Source organism: Phyllostomus discolor, chromosome 5 (genome assembly GCF_004126475.2).
Source record: "Phyllostomus discolor isolate MPI-MPIP mPhyDis1 chromosome 5, mPhyDis1.pri.v3, whole genome shotgun sequence".
Classification (NCBI taxonomy): Eukaryota; Metazoa; Chordata; class Mammalia; order Chiroptera; family Phyllostomidae; genus Phyllostomus; species Phyllostomus discolor.
In genome coordinates, this window is record NC_040907.2 from 121,661,266 (window position 1) to 121,684,615 (window position 23,350).

Sequence of the window (23,350 nt, forward strand, 5' to 3'; positions counted from 1 at the left end):
TGCCTTCCTGGACTCTTTCCTCCATTATTTACATTTTTTAAAAAACTAAAACTAAAATTTATACAGGCATAGCTAGGAGATATGATGGTTTGGGTTCTAGATCACCATAATAAAGCAAGTATCGAAATAAAGCCAGTCATAATCTTTTTACTGGTGAAGGGTCTTGCCTTCAACTTACTGAAAACGCAACATCTACAACACTCAACAAAGCAAAATACCAAAAGAAAAAAAGGTAAGCCTGCATTTTACAACAGCATTTGGTAAAAGACAAATACAATAAAACGTTTCCTTTGATCAGAGTTCTTTTTTATACTGATTATTAAAGAAATTAAAACTTTTTTGTAGATCCCCAAAAGTACGGTGGGCTTTGGCCACTTACCACTCTACCTAACAGAGAAGCCCACCTGCCGGCCCTGGTCAGTGAGCGCTAGGGGCAGAGGGAGGTGGAAGCTACCAGGGCGACCGGGGGTTGGAGGGGGCCTTCCCCTTCCCGCCACAGCTAAGGAGTGTGCCCGACTCAAAATCGGGGTCTCTTCTTACCAACCTAGGGCAGGCCTGGGCATGGGACAGACTTCCCACCTGCAGACCTGATGTGGAGGAGCAGGGAGCCCTGTTCAACCCGGGCGCCCCTCGCCGTAGTGCTCCCTCCCCAGACCAACTGTGCCCCAGCGGGGCGGGCCTGGGCTGGCAGACTTACTTGCGATCCGCTGACCACGAGCCCAGCCATAGCGACCGGGCGGACTTGCGACCCTAACTGCAGAGCGTGGAGCACAAAACGTGGTAGCAGCGGGCTGCGCCGGCCGGGCTTTAGTTCCGCACTGGACGGTCAGCTGACCCTGCGGAAGCCGGAGGCGCAGGCTATCGCAAACTCGGTTCAGCTGTGAGCCCAGCACCACCAGGAGCCAGCCCGTGCGCAGGTGAGACTCGGCAACCCCACCGTGCGTGCCGCAACAGGTGTCCCGCAGTGGCCCGTGCCCCGTCAGTGTGGCGTGACCGTGTAACTTCCCGTGCCACCCGGGCTTCCCAGGACTCTATCGCGCCATGAGGGGGTCAGGGGAACAAGAACAGCGTCCCCTAAAACTCTATGCCAAGAGCTCTACTGCGTTAGTAGGGTCAGACCGGGTTTGGGGGGCACGGAACTCCCATCAGGGGCACCCTATCTGAGCCGTTAGTGGGGAGCGGGGGTGAGCCAGGCCTTTCCAATATTTCACAATCCAGATTGTATAACTGTCTTCAACTGCTGAGAGGAGGGGCCTCTTGGCAGGAACTCACCTCCCAACTTTTGAGAGGAAGAAAGTGGGGAGATTGGATGGACACCTGGTGGGGTGCATTTCATTTGTGAGGGAGAAGGGGGAACTGAATTTTCTTTATAAATAAAGTGTTGGCTCAACTAGTAGCACCCCTGTGGACAGTAATAAGCCCTGGGAAGAGGGTTCAATGGTCTGCCCAAATTTCAGGCTTCTTTTCTTCTCTTCACTCTTTCTCTCCCTCCTCACAGAGTAAGGGTATTTGGCAGGCACAGTTATCCCTGGGTTCAGACCACACACACTTTCCCTTCATCTGGAAGTGAGGGCTGGCCATTGCCGCCTCCTGTCTGGATGAAATCAGGCCTGGAGGGCAGGTAACTGGAAGCTCATGCCTGTCCTCAGCTGAAAGAATCCAAACTTTTTCTGTGCCTCTTTGCCTTCACACCTCCAACCCCAGGATACACAAAGCTATTACCAGATACCAGTTCGTTGTCACATTATCACCTGTCCCTATTTCAGCCAAGAGCCCTCTTCATGCCAGTGGGTATACACTCCATCCAAACAGAGACAGTAAAACTAAGGCCTGACTTGCCAGGCTCCAGGCCCCACATGCACTGCAGACCTATTTGTAAGCCCCACCTCTGTCCAGGGGCTGTTCTCAGGGCTTTTTGTTGTCCGGTGTGTCTAAACAGCACTTAGAATTTTTGGTTATACAGCTAGGATGATAATTATGGTCATAGTTAAGCATTTTGTGGCTCTCATCGCCTTCTTTCAGGCCTGGTGCCAACACATTGTAATGTGAACCCTTATTGTCAGCATTCTGGTGAGCGGTGTTGACCTCTGAGGGTGGACTCGCCTGCCCCACTCTCTGCTGAGAGGAGTGGGACACGGCAAAGTGGAGCTGTAAGAACATAAACCTGGCTGTGTTTACTTTGGGGGATTCCAGGAAATGCTGGAACAAAAGGTCCTACAGGCCAAAAAAGAAAGCTTGCTCTTCAGAGATAAGGGGGATCAAAGGGAATCCTTCCAGGCCTATTGCCCCATGACAAGCTCCTCATGCTCTTCCTCCCTCCTTCTCTGCTGGACACACCCTCTCTGGTCCATTGTCCATTTTTGTCTGCTTTTCCTGACTGAAAAGGAGGAAGTGAGCCCAGTCTCTGTTGGTCATGATACTCTGCCCTCCCAGATACCTTTCACCTTGACCTTTCTAGAAGGGCTTTGACCAGCAAGAGAGACAAACCTATTCAAAGATGAAATTGGAACCTCCTGCCAGGAAGAGGGTCATCTCATCCATGACCCTGCCTCCATACATGGCTGTGTCTTTGGATCATAGACTATTCTGAAGACTCTTTAAATAACAACAAAGTAGGCAGGGATCTTTTCTACCTTTCTGAAGCCCCCACTACTGTTCCCTCCCCTACATAGCAACGGGGTGATCATTCTAAAAGCCTAATTTGACCCTACCTAAAATCTTTCAATGGTTCCTGAACAACTAATGACACAGGCCAAAATCTCAAGTATGTCCCTGAAGATATTTTATCATTCCATCAACCCTTACCTCTCCTGCCTCTTCTTCTACTTCTTCCACCCTCTGATTGGCTTTTAGTTCTTTGTTTTACATAGAATGACTCTGGACCCAATCTTGTCTCCACCATGTAAATATGTCAGGAAGGCCAGTTGATTGTAGAGGAGAGATGATTGGGGAAATAAAAATAAATAAATAAATAAATAAAGTTCAGGATCACTCAGCTTAAGGTAGACTTTAGTGTTTGAAATATAAGTTGATGACAAAAGGGAGCTATTGAAAGTTCTTGAGCAGAGCAGAAATTTGCTAAATGTAGTAGGGAGGACTCCTCCACTAACAGACTAGATCAACCTCTCCTTACTCCCCTCAGCTTTTGGAAGTTAGTCTTCAGAACATAAGAACAGGAAAAGAAGGAAGAGGAGGGGGAAGAAAAGGAGGAAAGGAAGAAAGAAAAAAAATCTTTATCTCTAGACCAAGAAAAATTAGAAGAGAGGGGTCAGGGACATCTTTGTACTGCATCACCTTTTTGAACAAAAAGGAAAATCAAGTAAAAATAGCTTGCCCTGGCTGGTGTGGCTCAGTGGATTGATCACCAGCCTGCAAACCAAAGGGTTGTGGTTCGTTTCCCAGTCAGGGTACATGCCTGGGTTGCATGCTAGATCCCCCATAGGGGACACTCAAGAGGCAACCACACATTGATGTTTCCCTCTCTACTTCCCTTCCATTCTGTCTAAAAATAATAAATATAACCTTTTAAAAAAGAAATAGTAAAAAGTAAACTTCTTCATGAACCTCCTTTTGGGAGAGGAGAGAACAAAGGAATGCTGAGATACAGCCAGCCCAGGAGGTAGACAAATGATTCCTATACAATAAGAGGAGTTTTCAAGAGCAAATAGAGGAGACAGGTCTTCTTGGGCCTTCACCCTGAACACACCTCTTTCTGCCCCTGCCCCAGGAGCATGGAGGGAAAGGAAAGGCTCTCATAGTCATCTGGATTCTTCCTCAGTCCCTTAACACCATTTCATGACCAACTGAAAGTGAGTTGCAGGCATCCCCTGTCTCACCCCCATTTTATTCCACAGCCCCTGTGCCCTAGCTTCCAAGGACAAAGCACTGTGCTAGGCACTGTAAGTATACATGACTAAGACATACATACCCTTCAGGAGAGACTTGTGCTCAGACATTTATAGTACTAAGTTGACAAGAAGCACTGTAATTGTGATCCTATTTTCTGAATCCAAAATTGAGACATGTAGCCTAATTTGTATAGTACCCACATGAGGATTATAGAACAGAAAGTTCAAATCAGATCTGAGCTGGAAATCCTAGCTCTATGAATCCTGGAACTCTTAACACATGCATATGGAGAGTTAGAATGTTTAACACATATGTCTGGACATTTCCTTATCACTTTTGATGAAAAGGGCAATATTTTATTACTACTGTCATCTTTGTTATTATTATTATTCTTTGGCAGAAGAGGCCCTTTTCCCTAGAGTCCTTCCTCCCTCACATTCCTAGGGACAAAAAGGAAGATCCTGTTTATTTCTAATCAAGGGAGTTGATTCTGGGGTTGGCCAGAACCAAAGAAACAGGAACTGGGTTCCTAAATCTTCCAGCTCAATGCATCACCCTATGAGAAAAGGGCAGGGCCAGTTAACAAAGTTTTATCAGCATTCCTACCTATCCTTAGCCGAATTTCTATTCAGCCTGCCCTCATTTCTTCCAGGCCTAACCCCTGGGCAGATTAAGATGGTTGCTGTAATTAATCATGCCCCAGACCCTAGTTCAGACTCACCACATTCAAATTTCAATTAAAAAACGAGTCTGGATGTCTGCATACAAAATGCTCTTTGTTGCTGAGGCAGTCCCCTTTCAGCCTGGAGGAGGGAGTTTAGGATGTGGAGGAAGGAGAAAAGGTTTCCAGGCACTCTGTGTAGTATTTGCATGTATGTGAGGGAATTGAGGATGATCTATGCTCCCAACCAGAACAAATTAAATTTTAAAAAATAAATATTAAATGCAATCATAATGTAGGGCATGAGTAGTCATTGCACAAATGTTAGATTATTATTATTATTATTTGCTATTGTAATAATTATTACTATTATGAATTCTCAATGCCTCTGATTTCCCTTCTTTTGTTATCTTTATGGATTATATTGTTGTCTGTTAAAATGCAAACATTAGCACAGAATGGGGAAGGGAATAGATTTGGGAAGGTGAGTGGGAAAGGGGCTTTTGCTTCTCACTCCACTTCTGTGATTTTTGCAACAGGTATAGTACTACTCTTGTAATTAAAAACAACAAGGGAGGAGATTGGAATTGCAAGGGCAAAAAAAAAGAGAGAGAGAGAATTTACCATTGAAACTGCTATCTGGCAGACTTTTAGCATTATTTTCACAAATCCCCAAAACAGCAATGAAAAACAAATCTGATTTCCCACTTTGCCTGGAATTTGCCCAATACTCCAGTCCTTAGCTGAGCTCGGGAGGGAAGTCATCTCTGACTTGGGGAGAGGGGCTCATATTAAATTTTTGACAGGGAAAGGGAACACTGACCAGAAGATCCTACTCAACTGTATATTGTCCAGTGGGGTTTGGGGGAGCAATGTCTAAGCCCCAAGTACCTTCCCAAAATGCCAACTTGACATGGAGATGTTCTGCCACTTAGAGGCTAAGGCACCTTCCCCAAACTCAATTAAAATATTTGGAAATTAGATTCTAGCCAGCAGTTGGTACCCTTGCATCTATGTTTTTCTCAGACACCCCCAAGTAATTTGGAATTGTGATCATCCAAATTCAACGCTTTAAAAATCAGCTATACCAACTACTGATTGTGCAAATGGAGGCCGAGGGCATCACCCAGCAAATGAGCAGTTGACCCGAGGCCAGAATTCTAATCTGAAAAAAATAAAACTGGACTCCTCATATGTCCCAGTAAGAACAGGGTGAAGAGGCTGAGGAGGAGCGCCAGAAAGATGCCATTTCACATCTAATCGCTTCTTGTCACGTTTTAACCATTTTCCTCATACGGAGCCCCACGCTGATGGATCAGAAATAACATTTTCAAAGTTATATCTGCAAGGAAATGGCTATTAATGTTCTTCCTCTCCTTTTAGAGTGCTGAGGAATACATATTAATTTTCTCTCTACTTATATTGCCTATTTGCAAATTGTATTCACTACCCAGTGCTCCAATTTGTCCTACCCCTGAAGAGATTATGATGAATAAATGTGTTCCTGGAAATAAAATAAAATAAAAAATTTGTCACTGAGATTTATTTTTATAATTATTTACAGGAATCATTTTAGAACATATGGGGGGCAATAATAATAATGCACACACAAGGGTTCTGGCATGATTTACCAATATTAATTCAGAGTCTCTTCCCACTTCTCCGAAAGGAGCCCCAGCTCTCTGTGCAGCTCTAAGACAGGGGCAGAGCAAGTGTCAGCTGCACCTGGCACCACCAGTACCAGAAGACTGTGGCCAGATGAAGGGCTGGTCAAGCCATGTAGTGTCCTGCACCCTCACGTAGGAGAGTCCTGGGTTCAAGACCTAGCTTTGCTATTAATTAGCTGGGTGTCATTGGATGAATCTTTTCATTCCTAAAATCCTCAGTTTCCTTACATGTAAACTAACTGACTTCAGTTGCTATTTATTAACTAAAATAAAAATATAAGTAAGTGTGCACGTCTCTCCAAAATGAGAGAGAATGCTGTTGTTAGTAAATGTTTATTGAGCACCTACCATGTGTCAGGCACTAAAGGTATGATAAGGAACAAGATCTATACCATCCTTACTCCCATGAGGTTTCCATTCTTGTGGAAGGACACAGGTAGCGAGTAGATAATATAATTTCAAGTATATGAGATATAAAATTTTAGATAGCACTGGCACATGCTATGCAGACAATGGGGCAGGGGGCTAATTTAGATACAATGTCCAAGGTCTCTGCAAACCTGGCAGGTCCTTTCTTCTGTGAAATCCTTGATCAGGAGGGCATGGGCTGAACTTCAGCCCCACTTGCAAGGCTTCTGTGATGCACAAACTGCATGGCCTCAGAGAGCTGTAAAGTGTTCAGAGGAGGATTCTCTAAGGGGAGCAACATCTGAGCTGTAGTCTGAATAATAAGATGGAGCCAGACATGAAAAGACTTGGAAGAAGGGGTTTTCAGGCAGAGGGAACAGCAAATGCAATAGCTCTAAGTGTTCTCCTAGTCTCGTGTTGTCGCTTTGCTTATGCTTTTGTGGGTGGAACTTGAGCTCAAGTGCTTCCAGGGGCACAGTGTCACCCCCATCAGAAAGATGAGTCTCCCAGGTACAGCTACACCAGGCTTTGGATTGTTCCTAGCTCCATAGTTCAAGTGAGTGAAGCCCTTGAGATGCAGTATCTGGAGGCAACATGGGCACACATAGGTTCTAGGGTGTGCATCTGGGGGGAAAATGTTCCAGGCCTCTAGAGCAGCAAGTGCAAAGGCCCTAAGGCAGGAGGGTACCTGGCAGGTTTGGAAAACAGCAAGGATGTGAGAGTACCTGGGGTGGTGTGAGCAATGGGGAAAAGAAAGGTAAATAAAATCATGGGGCAGGGTGTGGGGCAGGGAAGGGGACAGATCATCTAGGGCCTGGTAGACTGAGGTCAGGACTTGGGCTTATACTTCGAGTGAGATGAGGAGCCTTTAATGGAAGACCAACATTTTGTAAAGATTGTTCTGGCTGCTGTGTTGAAAATGGACCGGGGAAAGGGAAGGGCAGACGGAGGGAGACTAGAAAGCAGGCTGTCACAGGAAACCTGGAGACAGTGAACAGTGCCATCTTGAAGATGGCAAGAGCAGAATTTTCTGATGGATTTGACGTGGAGAGTATGAAAAACACAGCAGTCAAGGGTAACTCCAAGATTCTGGCCTGAGCAAGTGCAAGGATGGAGTTTTCATACTGAAATTGATGAGAAGGGGTGGGGGGAGATCCAGGAATCACTTTTGGATCTGAGAAGTTTGAGGTGACTTTGAGACATAAAAGTAAAAATGTCAAGGAGGAAGTTGGATACACGAGAGTTAAGGAAACAAATCTGGGCTAGAGTTAGAAATTTTGGAGCCCTCAACTTTTAGATGGCGTTTAAAGCCACAAGACAGGATTTTTAGAAACCTGAGGATTGGAGCCTAGAGCACTAACACAGATAGAGAGGTAAAGGAGAAGGGAAGGAATCACAGAGAAACTGAGAATGAGCAGCTGAAGAGGTAAAAACCAAAATCATGTCAGGCCCTGGAAGCCAAGAAAAGAACGGGATCAAAAAGATGGGGTTCCAACATAATGGCCCATCTAGCCAAGAATCATCAAGGGAATTTTGAAAGCATTGGGTGAACAAGAAATTCACATGGTCTCAAGATATCATCATCCCACAGATTACATATAAATTACAAAGGGAAAAACAGTCTTTATATTGGAGAGAGCTGGTGGTCACAATCCTACACAAGAGCTCAAACTTAGCACCTCCAAGGGTGAGACAACCCGACAACACAGGCCTCTGACGTGACACAATGGGAAGTACATGTCACCTACATGGTTCTCTTGCCAAATATTTTAACCAGAATCTACTCATGAGGAAACAGACAAATCCAAAAAGTGGAACATTCTTCAAGACACCTGGGCTAGACTGCCCAAAATGTCAACATCACGAAAAGGATGGGGCAGGCAGGGAGGACTGTTCTAGATAAAAATGAACTAAAGAGTTATGAAAACCAAGTGCAATGAATGAGCCTTTATTGAATACTGAAACTGGGTGGAGGGACTAAAAAGACATTTTGAGGACAACTGGAAATGTTTAAGTTTGAATGATTTGATGATGTTGAGTTAACATTACTTCTCTTAGGTGTGTAAATTGTATTGGGGTTTTGTAAGAAAGTGTTCTTTTCCTCAGAAGATACAAGCTAAAGAAATTGGGGATAAACACCAAGATGCTTACAGCTTTCAAATGGTTCAGGAAAAGTGTGTGTGTGTGTGTGTGTGTGTGTGTGTGTGTGTGTGAGAGAGAGAGAGAGAGAGGGAGAGAGAAAAAAATATCAATATGGTAGCATGTTAGCTGACAAGTCTAGTTGAAAGAATTTGGCATTTACTATCTTGTCTCTTATTGTTTTATAAGTACACAAATTTTTATAAATAAAATGTTAAGGAATGAAAGGAAGAAAGAGTGATCAACTTGTCCAGTGCTACGTAAGGTCAAGTAAATTGAGTTCAGAGGATTCACCATTGGATTTACCAACATAGAAGTCACTGGTGACTTTGAAGATGGGAAGAGTGCAGAAAAGACAGGCAGCAACCATATCATAAAGAGATATGTAGGCCCACCTTGAGTGCAGTGGAAGTAAGTGGTTATTAACATTTATATTTTAGAGCAATTTGGTCTGACAGTTGTGGGCAGGATGCATTAGAAAGAGAGACGAGTAGGGTCAGGAAAGTGTCCTAACAGGCTCTACAAGTGCACTGGGCCCCCACGACATGTGGTAAGGACCTGAAGGGAGAAATTTCAAAGAGATTGCAGCACAGTTGCTGGGACTTAGTGTAGTGTCTGGGCACCGAGGTCTGGGCACCCTTAGTGTCTGTCTGGGCGCCGAGAATGGAAGAGCCAAGGTGGTTCCCCATTCACCAAAATAAGAAGGGGGTGATGATGCAATTAAAAAGTCTACTGTCATTGTGCCCACCTCTGGAGCAAGTGGCAGGAACACTCGAGGACAACCACATATGATGATATAATCATGTCATTTGAAGACCTAGTGACTAATTCCCACACTGCACCCTGTGCACCTGATGGCTGAGCCACGCTCAGTGTGTGTTAGGCCATGACTCTGTGTGTCATGGTGACCTGACTAGAGATACCTTTGTTCATAAAGTCTCCTCCTCTTGGGAATCCCTGTCCCCCTAACCCTTTCCAAGTGCTATTCACCTTTGTTGACAAGCTTTCTGCAGTGCTCCAGCCCTTAGTGATTGCCCAGGGTCTAAAACATCACTGTACAACCCCTCCTGTGTGCCTGGCATTAATGCCCACTATTTGGTGTTGTTATGTACACTTATACTGTCCCTAACTTTCCAGCTAGTTGGTCATAGCCTAGAATGTAGAGAACCCAGTTTATATTTCAAAATATCCCCATCGTCATCCAGAATCAGTGATCTATAAACTGTGAAAGAGAAAGGGAAAGAGGAAGGAGGAGGACAAAGGACAAAGTTTAACACTCCCCGAAAGCCTCACTATGCTGACTCCTAGTTGTGAGGACCACTTCTCACTTACATCAGAGGGGGTGGAGTTACTGGTGGAGTTACTTAGAGGCTATTGCTGCCAGCCCAATCCCTGAGTTAGAACCCCTGGTAGGAAGCCTCTCCTGAAACACAGTGCGTTCTCCCAAAGCTGTTTGCAGTAAGTGACTCACCCAATTAAGAACATCTACATAACAAAGCCTCACCGGGCTGCAGAGGTCACAGAGACTGTGAAGTGTGTCTTTAGTGTATGCTTTAGAGAAGGTTCACTAATTACCAGTCATTTCCACCCCTCAAGAACCTGTCAGCCTTTGAGATGCAGGGGATAAAAGAATCCCCAAATTCCCACCCCACACTAATCACTTCTCCCTCCTCACCCCTCCCCTGCACTTCAAACCTGTGACTAATAAGTGCCAAGGATGGGATTCTGCCCACCTGGCTCAGAGCCCAGAGGTGAAGGAGAGGAAAGAGGTTGAGTTGCCTCCATCGGCAGCAGTTTTTAGTAAAAGGGACTGGGATGGACAAGTCAGCAAAGAGAGTTCTGGAAGCACTGCATTGTTGTCTCTGTTAAATGAGCAAACAAATAAAACTTGTGTTTTTTCTCTATTTATACAGGTAATAAATGCTTGCAGTGAAAACTACAGGTGAGCCTTGGCTGGTGTGTCTCAGTGGATTGAGTGCTGGCCTGCAAACCAAAAGGTTGCTGGATCAATTCCCAGTCAGGGCACATGCCTGGGTTGCAGTCCCGGCCCCCACTTGGGGGCGTGCAAGAGGCAACTGATTGATGTATCTCTCACACATCAATATTTCTCTCCCTCTTTCCCCTTCCCTTCCCTCTCTTTAAAAATAAATTAATTAATAAATTAAAATTTTTTAAAAGTACAGGTGAACAAGAAGAAAATTAAAATTACCCACAACACCATAGCCCACCATTACCCATTACCCACCAATGACCAGTGTTTGGTCCCATAGAACCCTTGCATCCTGCTTTCTAGATGACATGTATTAATTGTATGTGCGTGTCCCTGCTCTTTTATAACCATATCTTCTCATCTAATGATATATCTCTAGCATCTCTCCCCATGAGCTCATGGAAGGAATGTTAGAGCTGGCAGGGATGCTGAACTGGGTTAGCAGAGAAGGTGCATTTGGGTATTAAATAGGAAAGGGAGGCATTGCTAGAATTTCTGAGAGCTGAAGGCTATTGTGAGGCAGGAAAGAGCCCTGACCTTTAGAACTCGGATAAATGACTTCCTCTTTCTAAACCTCAGTTTTCTCATCTATAATTTGGGAGTAATATGCCTTATAGGGTTATTGTGAGGATTAACAGAAATAATAATTGTAACAGGACTATACAGATATGGAATGTTTTTATTACTAATTGTAACAGGTGTTTATTCATGCCTATTTTTTACTTAACCCTCTGCTACTCTGGTTCAGGCCTGAGGGAGCTTAAAATCTAATTGAGAAGTTAAACACACAGGCAAACACAAAGTTAAACAATATGATTTTAAGTAGTTAACAAATGATATCATCAATTAGTAAACAATTAAGTGCCAGATGAGGAGCACAGACAGCAGCACTCCAGGGATTCCAAGGTAAGAAAGAACACATGGAATAATAACAACAACAACAACAACAATAACAACAACCACTTTGAGCACTTTCTATGTGCTAGGCATGGGTGTTTTTTCATTCAATTTACCCACTGACCTATGAGGTAGGTACCATCATTTCATACATTTCACACAGTAAGAAACTGAAACTTCAAAGAGGTTAAGAACATTGCTCCAAGTCACACATCTTAAGAAATGTAGCAGTACTGTTCTTTGGAACTGAGCAGTTGCACGCTGAAGCCTAACACAGGCAGAAGCACTGTGATCCACTCTGAAGGAGGTAGGGGAGGGAAGCTGAGCCCTGAGCTGGGTGGTACAAGATGGAGCCTCCAAAGCAAAGATGAGACTGAGGAGAGTGTGTTGGTATAACGGGAAAGATTCCAGTCTGGATGGATGGCTAGTCTTCAGGGCCAGAGAAAAGTAAGCTTTGATGGTAAAAAGATTGAAGGAGAGGAGCTAAGGCATGTGAAAGATTTTTTGATGGAAATGGGTTGCCCATAAGGGTTTGCGGCAATGCAGGGTCCAATCAGAGCAGTGTTTGGGAAGTGGGGGCGGGAAAAGACACCTTGGGAGGCTTTCAGGTGGATGTGAGGAGGGCTGAAGCTAGAGAGAAGTACCTGGGGGTAGAAGCCATCTTTCATATAAAGCTCTCATTCCCCTACTCTTTTATCTTTGTGACATTTTGGGCCAATCTACATTTGGTTCGCATGACCTCTGGCCTCGTTTTGGCATGTTTACTAACTCCTTTCACACTTTGGTTCTGCAGGAAGTAGCTCATTCACTATTTCATAAGTGCTTGTGGAGCTCCCATGTTAAAGTGAGAATCAATCTACACAGTCTGGTGGCTAACTGTCACGAAAGGGGAAGGAGGTTGAAGATGATGGTGATTCCCTGACAGAGCTGATCCTCACCAGGCTCTCCCCAAACCCTCCATCTTCCCAGTATGGCAGACCCTCCCTCCCCACATCAGCCAGTTCCTCAGGCTGCTACTTCTCACCCTACACACTCTCATCCAAAAGGACCCTTTTCTTTTGAAGAGTGAGAGTAAGGACATGGTCTTTAGTGAATATGAGAATGTCGCAAAATAACAGTGTGATAGAAAGAGTCCCTGAGAGGACAAAAGTTTCAGTAGTAAAGGTGGGGACCAAGAAAGAAAAATCCTTGAAAATCAATTTATGTAACTAATATTTACTGAATATTGTTGACGTATGTGGTAGATTCTGCAGGAAATGTAAGTAAGGGGACATCATTCACGCCCTTAATTGACTAATGCCTTGGAAAGGGGTGGCGGGGGAGGAAGGGAGTAGAAATAGAGATAGAAAAAGAAGGAGAAAAGAAAAATAAACACTGAGTTCAGAGACCTGAAGCATGGGCCAAAGTCAAGAGCTGGGAGAGTGCAGTGCAGTGTGGAAGGAAAAACTGTTACCTCTTCTTTAATTCTACTCATACACAAGACCTCAAATGCTTCAAGCCACCATCTTTCCAAGGAAATGGAGCCAAGAGGTGTTCCTGTGCCATTGATTGCATTCCACAAACATTTTTTGAGCACTCCAAAGTACCAGGCACTTAAGCTCTTAAGCTCTGCTGAGAAGAATAAGAGTTGATTGTCACCTATGGTGGTTGATCTTGACAGTGCCCTTTGATGCCTTAGAAACCTTAATCAGACATATTGAGTGCCATCCAGGCTTATGGGGTGAGAGGGTTCAAAGTAAGAGGAGAAATTCTGCACATTCTTGAACCAGATGGGGATAATATTCTTTTCTCACTGGGTTTTGGTAATAAGTAAATGAGGTAATATTGTGAAGCTACCTAGAACAGTGTCCAAGACACAGTAGACATTCAATAAAATCATCTGAACATTAAGTCTGTCCTCTCAATCAATTCTGGCATGACTTATTCTCTTTCCTGAATTTACCAGTTTTTTCTTTGAAATTACTTCCTAGCTGGGTTGGAGGTGTTGAGGCAGGGATCCCCACCAGTGTCCATTATAGAAGCCCAACTGAGAAATAATCACCATCAGCCCTGGCTGGTGTGGCTCAGTGGATTGAGCACCAGCCTGTGAACCAAAGAGTCACTGGTTGGATTCCAGGCAGGGTTCATGCCTGGGTTATGGGCCAGGTCCTCAGTATGGAGTGTGTGAAAGGCAACCGCACATTGATGTTCCTCTCCCTCTCTTTCCCTTTCCCTTCCGCTCTCTCTAAAAATAAATAAAATCTTTTTAAAACAAAGAGAAAGAAAGAAAGAATCACCATCAAACCTGTTTAGAAGTACCCAAAAAGCCGTGCTATGTAGCCGTGCTATGTCAAATCAATTGATATTCTTGGTTGTGAGTGACAGAACCTGCCTCTGGCTAATTTAAGCAGAATAGAAATCTATCAAAAGGATTTCAGGAAGCTCAGAAAATCAGTAAGAAGACTGGAGACTTAGACTTGGGAAGTGGACAGGAACTGAGTGTCTGAAAAATGGAAAATGTAGTTGGTTGTGTTACCGCAACAATCTGGTTAGACCACCGTCTGAGTGGCTGTCATTATCATACTGGACATGATAGCAACCGTCCTCTCCACTCTGCCTCCCCCATACAGATATGGTCCACGATACTAATTTGGGCTCAGTGCTCCTAGTGGGCTCTCACAGTCTCTGCTGCTGCTGCAGAGGAGCATTTCTAACCTACTCCAATCTTCTGCTCACCTCTTGAGAGTCAAAAATTCCCACTGGTGGAGCCTCAGCTGCCAGGGTCAGGGAGAAGGAGGATGTGGCCCCTTCAGCTTCTGTAATTGGAAGCAGTACCTGCAGATGATAGGCAGACAAAAGTAAAAAACCACTAGGGCTGTAATGTAACCATTTTTGCATAAATGAACAACAACATATTATATGAGTGTGTTTATATGAGCACAGTGAACATAGGAAAAGGGATAGAATCTACACCCGGAACTGTTAACACAATATATCAGGAGATTGGATAAAAAACTGGAGAGGAGATGGGTGAGAGCATAACGTTTTTCTTTATATAGCTTTGAGTGCCTTGCAGGTTGAAGTTGATTTTTCTTTTATAATTTTGGGATACAACTTAAAGCTTTTAAAAAGTAGTTTAGAACTAGATTGCAAAGACTCAAGTGTTACATGGATCAATAGGGAACACTAAAGATTTGAACAATAGGGAACACTAAAGATTTCTGAGCAAAGGAATGATGTGGTCAAGAAAACCTAGCAAGAGTATGTATAATGGATTAGAGGCAAGAGAGGCTGGAGATGTACAGAATAATTAAAAGGTTCTGTCAGCAGCAGCTCGGTTAGAAGCTAATACAGAACTTAACTATGATAGCAGTAACATGTGAAGTGAGGAAGAGGGGAGGGGACCTGTTACAGCCTTGGGACAAACGTGCCTGAATGGCAGGAGGAGTGGTCATGAAGGGGCATTTTCCCATTATACTGTGTCAATCAGCACATCTTGCACTTTCAAAATCTGAATAAATGGCTGGAAAATCATAGATATCTCTCTTCTCCAACTTCTTTGAGCATTCACTTATGACACAATATAGAGACTCAAAATAATCTTTTTTCATGAGATTTGTGGTATTTCCCTTATTAAATTGAACACATCTTAGGATGCAAAACCATAGAGAATACTTATTGATAGCCCCCCAAAGTGGAGTAAACCCCAAAAGTTATTCATTTGTTCAGTACAGTTGACAGTATACACAAATGCTGTATTCTTCATTAATTCCTCGAAGGAATGGCCCCAGTCCCTGATCCCTCTAACTTATCATCTGGTGAAGGGAATAGACTCTCTACAGGAAACCCCAGTGTGGTAAGTGTTCTAAGAGAGGCTTACAGGGGTCCTGACCCAGTACCAGGTAGGAAGGTACAGGGGAGTGGGGTGTAAGCTGAGACCTGAAGAAAGTGGAGCAATGAGGCAAGTGAAGAGGAGGACAGGAAGTCATTACAGATAGAAGGAAAAGCAGCAGCAAGGTCCGTTGGTGGGAAGTAGCATGGCACATTTGAGGAACAGAAAAGCAGCCACTGATAGCAGGAGCTCAGGGTGAGGGGGAGTAGTAGGAGACAAAGGCAGAAAAGGGAAATGTGGCCAATCAAGCCCGGGGATCTGCCAGCCATGGGCTCAACTGGATCCTATGAACAATGAGAACCCAGAGGCTATTAACTAGAAGAGAAACATAGTCTGATATGCTTTTTTTAAAGATCACTCTGGCTTTAGCAGAAAGCACAGAAGAACAACGGGGGTTGCTCTTTGGGCGGGTTTCCCCATCAGGCTGGGAGCTGCCCAGGAACTGAGTAGGGTCCATCCCATGTACACCTTTCTCCTCGACTGCGTAGCCCCCTCTCCCGCTGAGCAAGGCCTCAGCTGCAAGTGGAGGTGGTTAACCGGCCGCAGACACGCCCCCCACAAGGTAAGTAAACTGCCAGCAACATTGCCCCAGAGTGAAGGGTTGGGATGCTGGGACCTGAAGAAAAGAAGGGATAAGGATATGTAAGTGATGGGAATGAGGCAAGGCCAATTTCTTCTCTCCTCGCCTCAATTTCTTCACCTATAAAGCAGGGCATTTACGGTACTTACCTCAGAGAGTTGCTGTGAGGACATAATGCATACACAGTTCTTAGAGAGATCTGGCACAAAGCGAACGCTCGAAAAGTGTTAACTTTTGTTTTTGTTCTTCCTGAAAGACAGGTGAGGCCCTGTGGACTTGGATATGTATTTCCTGCAGTCCTAGGGTCCCAGAGACCGTTCGCGAGCGCCTAGGCCAGACAGGTGTCAGGACCTCGGAAAGACCGAGTTGGACAAAGTCCTACGTGCGAGTTTGGGCTGAAGTTTCTAGTGTGCATGTGCTTCTGTTTCTGTATTTAAATCTTAACTCAGAGCCCCAGCTGAGGAAAAGGAGCTGCCCACTGCCTGCGGGGAGACCCGAGGAGCTGCCAGGCCCCTAGCAGGGGCCTGAGATCCCACAGCCCTGCCGGCGGGGGCGGAGCTAGGGTGGGCAGGCGTGGCGGGGGCGTGGCCCAGCCCCGAGGTCCCGCCCTTAGCGGAAGTGCCACCGGCCCTCCCCTCCCTCCGAGGCCGGTTCCTCCCGCCCCTCTCGCGGCGGGATCTCCTCACCGCAATTCGGCTCCTAGAGGAAGTTCGACCGAGACCCCGACACAGTCCGAAGCGGAGGCCCCAGGCCTGCGTATCTGGCTGTCTCGGGTGGCTTTCAGTCCCTCCCTCCCCCGCCTCCCCTCCCTGTTCCCTGTGACGGGCGCGAACGCGGGCGCCGCGGGGCCGCACAGGTGAAGACAGCCAGTGCGGGCGCCTAGGTGTGGGCGCCTCCAGGGCTGGACCCGCAGGACAGGAGGCTGACGGCACGTGTCTGGCTCTTTTCCAGAGAGATTCTAGTGACTTCCGAGCTCGGGAAGAGCGGACGCAGACCCAGGGGGCGCTGCCCAGCTCTGGGCGGCGGGGGCGGGACTGGAGCCCGGGGTCCTTGCGGGCCAGAGCCGCGGTGCGCCCGCGTCCCGCGCAGGCCCCGCGGCGCGCAGCGTCGGGCCGCTGGTGCGCTGGGGTCGGACGGGCGCCCCGCCCAGGCGTGCACCGTCTCAGGCTTGCAAAGTAACAATCAATAAAAATCGATGCGATGGCAAAGAACACGAAACACTTTGGATTGTTATTATTTGCGTTTGTTAAATTGGTTTTATTTTATTTTTTTACTTCCTTCTTGGAAAAGGTGGCTTCGGCTTGGATCAGGGCCTGGGAAAAGGACTCAGTGTGCCCCCTGGTCTCCCGGCGGGAGGCGAGAGCAGTCCTCAGGTCCAAGCCGCGCAAACTTCCTGGAGCAGCTGGCAGTGCGGCGCCCGCGCGGGCCGGGAGCCCGGGTGCGCTTGGCTTCCGGACAAGGCGTCCCCCGCCTTGCCTCATTGTCCTCACTTTAGGGAGACGCCCCCCCCCCCTCCAGCCGCATTTCTCTGGTTCACCACCCCCACACCCCGGGGGCCGCTCCTCCTCCCCTCCCCCGAGCTCTCCCAGGCGCTTTAAATAATGATATTTGCATGCAGGGAGCGATTCATAAATATGTCAGGGCCGGTGAAATATAGGCAACATTTCAAACTTTCTATTTAAAAAACATGAATTATGGCCGCGGAAAATGTGTTCCCATTTAAAGGCGATACGAAGTATTTGGTGTCTCGTCCCTGGGCCCATCCATCACGCAGACAATAAAGAGAGTTTTTCGCCCTGACACCCGCGATTTATGGGCGCCCTTCTCTGCCCTCATCACTCACCCGCCGAGGCCGGCCCGGCGACAGGCCCCGCGGAGAGACGGGCAGCCACTCACCCCCCTTGCCGGCCCGCGCACGCACTTTGCGCCCCAGCCAGGCCCTCGAGACTGCGGCTCCCAGGAGGAAGCTCTGGCTGGGGGGAGTTGGGAGGTAGGCGGTGGTGGTCTGGGCAGCCCGTGGGAAGGGGAACGACACTAGTCCTTTTCGCCTCCGGGCAAGCCCGTTTTTGAGCTGGCGCTGAGCTGCCGGCGGGCAGCCTGGAGGGCCGGTTCTGAGTCCCGCCTCGCCCGCCAACTGCGGCGCCGCGGAGCGGGGAAGTTTGCAGTGCAGGCAGCGGGAGGTTATTTACACGCAGTTTGGAGGTGTGGGGAGTGCACTGGGCAGGGGGTTCCCCAGAGGTGGAGTTCTGATCAGTCTGCCACGGGGAAGGCGAACTGGTCCCAGGCTTTCTTGTGCCCTGCTAGACGGACACTTCTCGGCAAAGCTCTCTTTGCAACTTTTACAAAGCCACCTCCTCCCTGGTGCAATCCCCACAAACACACCCTAGGCGTTCGTGGCACCTTGGAGACTAGCCTTACCTACCAGGCCAAGAAGTTGGCGAGAAAGAAGGCAGAGGAGGCACCTCCCCTAGCGTTGCACCTCCGGCCCTGCTCCGTGTCGCATGCCCTCTTCTACCTACAGCCCCACCTCTCTTTCCTTCGGTCCTTCCAAAGCCTCCACCTAATCTCTGCTGCAAACTTGAGTTGAAGAAAGTTCGGGCTTCATTTGCCGTTGAATCTGCTTTCAGTTCTCGCCGAGGGCGGGCTTGGCCCGGAGGGTTCCCGAAGCCCCGGCAGAACTGAGAACTGCCAGGCACTGAGGGGCAGCACGGGGCCACGGGGCCCAAGGAGGCTGATAGTCCAGCCTCTTTCCGGGGCCAGATCCGCTGCCCTCACGAGCACTAGGGACTACCTTGTGTCTCTCTTTGGGCCAACTCGTCTGCGTGAGAACCGGGAGCCGTTCCTTCCCTGCCATTGCCTGCGATCTGGATTTATTCGGATAGAGGCAGTGCAAGCCGCAGCCAGAGAAATCCCGTCGATTCTAAAAATGACAAGATTGAATTTATTAGATCAAGATTCATGTGTAGTGCAGGGAGATGAAAATTATACTAACAGCTCCGCGTCCAGCGTGAACGGAAGATCGCTTCCAGCTCAAGGGCATGTAACATAACATCTGAATATTTAGATCTATAGAGGGGTATAAAATATTATTAAATTCTCGGTATGCGCACATATAGTTAAGTTGGAAAAATTCTACAGGAAGTGTCTTTTTACAGTCCCTGCTTGGGTGTACTCTGGGCTCGAGATAGCACTTATGTCCAAGTAACCTCCCAGCGGAAATTTCCTGTAGCCAGAGTGAACTCCACATCTATGAGGGGTATGGTACCTGTACCTCTTTAAATATCTGCAGCATGGCAGAGGTGAAATAAATATATTAAAGAAAAACAGGCGCACAGGTAACTGAGCCATTACATCGGTACAATATTTATGGGTATAGAAATAAATGTTCCTTTCCAGTCACCTGTGGCAAGTGCGCACAAATAGAGGGGCTTTCGGGAATCCAGGGGGGGCCACGGGTCCTGCATCTCTGGGGGCCCAGCACCCTGAGGTGAGCTCTATTTGATATCTACAGCCTCAGACCCTGATACAACTCCCGGGAGAAGCTGGACCAGCACTACCGTACCTTGGTGGAGACGGGGCTTCTCCCGGATACAAGCATGCTGATGGAGGCTTCCTTGGGCTTTGAACTGGCATTTAGGGCAGCAGGGCCTGGGGTCCAACAGGGATCCCTTCTCCTTCAAACACTTCAACCACCTCTCAATCCTGGTTTCACCCAGCTCAGGCAACGGCCATTTGGGCCTATCTATTTGAAGCAAAAGCATGAAAAAGGGCAGTTTTCGCTTGGTTCTGAGGCATCCCAAAGGATGAAGCCCGAGGTCACTTGAAAGAAAGCCATGACTTTATCCCCCCTTGGTCCCAAGGCCACCCAGCCTGCAGAGCACCAGTTTGAGGCCACAGAAGTAATTTTCTGGGTGTATTCATATTTATGAAATGTTAGGCATCCCTTCACATACTCAGTGCTGAGGCCCAGGTGTCTGCTGGGTCTCCTCACATTTACAACACCCAGCCAATGCCACCAGCCAGGTCAGCGACCTTGCAGCCGTGAAATTCCAAGATCAAATGCTAATTCCACAATAGGGCATTTGAGACTGTCCACCCACTGCTCTGGTACCTCTTCTCTCTCTCTCTCTTTCTCTCTCACCCCCCCAAATGCACCCAATCCTTAAACAGGCATAGTTTTTGAGAGCTCCTGCTTGAAATAAAATTAAGAAGGACTTTGTCATGTGTTCCTGGGAATTGCACACACTCCTGGGGCAGCGCTAGGGCAGAGAACTGACCCCAGCCCTGAGAATGCCCGTCTCCAGAGAGTGTGACTGCACCAAAGTAGTATGTATGTACTACTTCACAGTAGTAATCCACAGTAGTATATGTGCTCGAGGAGGGAGAGAGAATGGGAAATATTCCTTGGCAAGTAGGTAGGGGGAAAGGAAGTGTGGGGAGGAAAAGAAGATGAAGGTTAGGGAGACAAGGCAGAAGCAGGAGATGAAATAAAAAAAAGAGAGAGAGAGTCATTCGGGGGAAAGAAAAGGAGAGGCAGGGGAAGCGAGTGGAGAAGGGTGCGGGCCGGGGGAGACTCTGGGAACAGAACAGGCTGTGGTGGCTTGGGTAAGGCGGGTGCCTTCAGAGCCTCGAGAATAGGAAGGGCCACCCGGAATCGTCCCCTAACAGCCCTCTGAGTCTGGTCCCCGCTGCCAGTCCGGAGGGTCAGGCCTGGATCCAGCAGCCTCCGCGTGATCTTTTCTCTCTCAGCTCCTAGGGGACCACAAGGCGGGGTGACACCCGGATGGGGAGGCCCCCAGGGGCGCGCCAGTCCGGGACTGTTTGGGCGCTCTGGGCCAGGCTTTCCAGCTCGCCGGGCCTGACCTGTCAGGCGGATTATCTTCGAGGGAGATTAATAGGGGAGGCGGGCTGCAATAATAATCGTTTTGTTTGATGTGACAACTCTGATAGGCGTTGATTTACTTACAAACTGATAGGCTTTTAATTGAGCGCCTCCGCCGAGCCCGAGATGAAAGGGAAGCGGCGGTGAAAGGCGGCCCGCCTGCCCTCCGGCCTCAATACTGATTAGCCATCTCGACAGTGAATAGTTCAAGGCATTTTCAAACTTTTTGCCTCAACTCTCTCTCCTTCTTTCTCCTCCCATTCCCTCCTCAAATATCTGCCATGCCCACCCTTTTTTAGAGAAGACAAATCATTTCCATTGTGTGCAAATAAAATCCACAGGACATCCACGCCAACCGCCGCTGGGGGTTGGAGGCATTAGGCCTAGCGCGGAGTAATTAATAACCCCCCAACCCCACAGCCAGCTCGGCGTTGGGGGATTTGGCCTCCCTGGAGACAGGCGCCTGCTCGGATGCTGGAGCCTCCCAAAAGCCCGGTGCGCGCAGGCCTCCAGGCGCCCCCGTGCGCTCGGACCTTCGGAGTTGGGTTTGGGGAGGAGGGAGTGTAGGCTGACCACCACCCGCAAGCGCGCAGCACCGTTCAGGCATTCGAGAGTGTGTCGCCACACCGCGGCACATCCGTTCCGTGGGACACAGGGGCCACTCTATGGTTACCCCACGTTTTGGGTGCTGGGAGTGCCGCATCCAATTCCAGCAGAAGGAAAGAACTGGGTCTGGAGACAGAGGTGAGAGGGTTGGGGGTATGCCCCTGGTCACCTCCAGCTATGGCCACCGCCCCCAGCATTCAGCATCCGGGCCTCACCGGGAGGGAGGCCGTGGCGACACACGGCCCATTGCTGGGTTCGCAGAGCTGGGAGCCCCACAGCTGATCCGGGCTGACTCCTGGACAGCCGTGCACTCAATGACACAGACAGACACTAACACGCTCGCAGGATATAACAGGCTTCACAGACATGCTGCCCAACCGAGAGAGTTTAGTACTGCCTGGGACTTGCTCCCCAGAGATGGTCAAGACAACCTTCCCAACCTTTCTCGTGGCCTTGCCACCGTCTCCCAAACTCACCTTCCTCTGTTGTCGCAAGGACACTCCAAACCCCTGAACGCAGGTGTGTTCTTCCGCCTACACACACGCACACAGGCACACACCAACAAACAGCAGCCAAAAACACAAACCGCCTTGTTCACTTCTTCTCCAAATTATCTTTAGTCCAGTACCATCTCATGAACTTTACCAACCTGAAGAATCGAAGGATGAGATTAAAACGCAGAAAATGAATGCCTACAAGAAAATTCTAAAACTCACCCCGGAAAGTTCTCGGTACCTGTGCGGAGGAGACAGAGACAAAAATGGGGGAGAGGGGGTGGTTAAAGAGGAGAGGGCGAGCATGCCGAGGGCAGGTCCGAAACCCGACCCCCGAGCGCACGGGTCTCTGCGCCTGGGGAACGCGGGTGGAAGCTGGTGTCCAGGCCCGGCCTCCGCCCCTCGCGCGGGTACAGACTGGCTCCTGGCTCCCAGCGCTCCATGCCCCGCCATTTATCAAAAGGATTGACAACAAAAGAAGAGCCGGAGCGGAAAAGTGGGGGAGGGGAGATTCAAAGTCTTCGAAGTCGTTCCGAGTAAGGGGGTGTGTCCTCTTCTCGCCCCCCTTCCAATTTCTGCGACTTTCTGAAGGTGACCCCCGAACTCGCTCCAAATGCTATCAAAGCCCTGACAACTCACACAGCAGCACAGGCACACGTACACACTTGTGCACCCAGAATCAGTGGCACGGAGACATGCACAGCGCCTCCCCTTTTCCTTCCAAACAGCCCGAGTGACTGTGCAAATCGAGGGGAACGCGGCAGTCCCGCTCCGCTTCCCTGGAAGAGCCCTTGTTCCCACAGGCAGCCGCCCCCTCCCTCCCCGGCTCCTTCACTCTGCTGTCCCAGCGCAGGTCAATCCCAGCTACGAGTTCCAATAAATTCGAGCGAGCAGAGTGGAGTAACCCCTGCTACTAAGCGCGCTGAGATGGCGCGCAGTGTGGGAAGCCTGGGGTAGGGGCCTGAGTGAGTCTGAGACTTATCTTTCCCATTCGCCCACGGTCAGGCCTCTTCTTCGCAGGCTCTCAGCCGACCCACAGTCAGATGGGGTTCAAAGAATTGAGGGGGCTACCCTATCATTGACCTCCAGGACTCGTTACGTTGGAGATGTGGCTCCTAGGAAACAGTCTCTGAGTTTGGGGTCAGGGCACTACGGAGGTCGGGGTCCGCGGCAGGCTAGCAGCCTGGCATCGGCACACTACATGACCCCGAGGGAATAACCTAGGCGAGAGGAAAAAAAAAATCTCCCGTGCGAGACATCACCGCCTCTGGTCTCGGGTACCCAGAGTCGCGCCGAACTCCGCGGC

The 23,350-nt window shown here is 48.3% G+C and overlaps 1 protein-coding gene across 2 annotated transcripts in view; it reads right to left on the bottom strand.

Annotated features, from left to right (window-relative positions):
- The window catches only part of LRMDA (leucine rich melanocyte differentiation associated), a 1,079,387-nt gene extending 1,062,802 nt beyond the window's left edge, over nucleotides 1-16,585 (bottom strand). Inside the window, exons 1-3 of one of the 2 annotated variants that reach the window (XM_036027546.1) lie at nucleotides 16,445-16,585; nucleotides 16,212-16,311; nucleotides 14,327-14,425 (exon numbers count right to left, since the gene is read on the bottom strand). In XM_036027546.1, coding sequence (XP_035883439.1) covers nucleotides 14,327-14,425; nucleotides 16,212-16,235 — 123 coding nt within the window. In that variant the 5' untranslated portion in view covers nucleotides 16,236-16,311; nucleotides 16,445-16,585. Of the gene's footprint in view, nucleotides 1-697; nucleotides 1,335-14,326; nucleotides 14,426-16,211; nucleotides 16,312-16,444 lie in introns of those variants that run through there. The other variant, XM_036027547.1, reaches the window with a different exon arrangement.
- Between the last annotated feature and the right edge of the window lie 6,765 nt (nucleotides 16,586-23,350).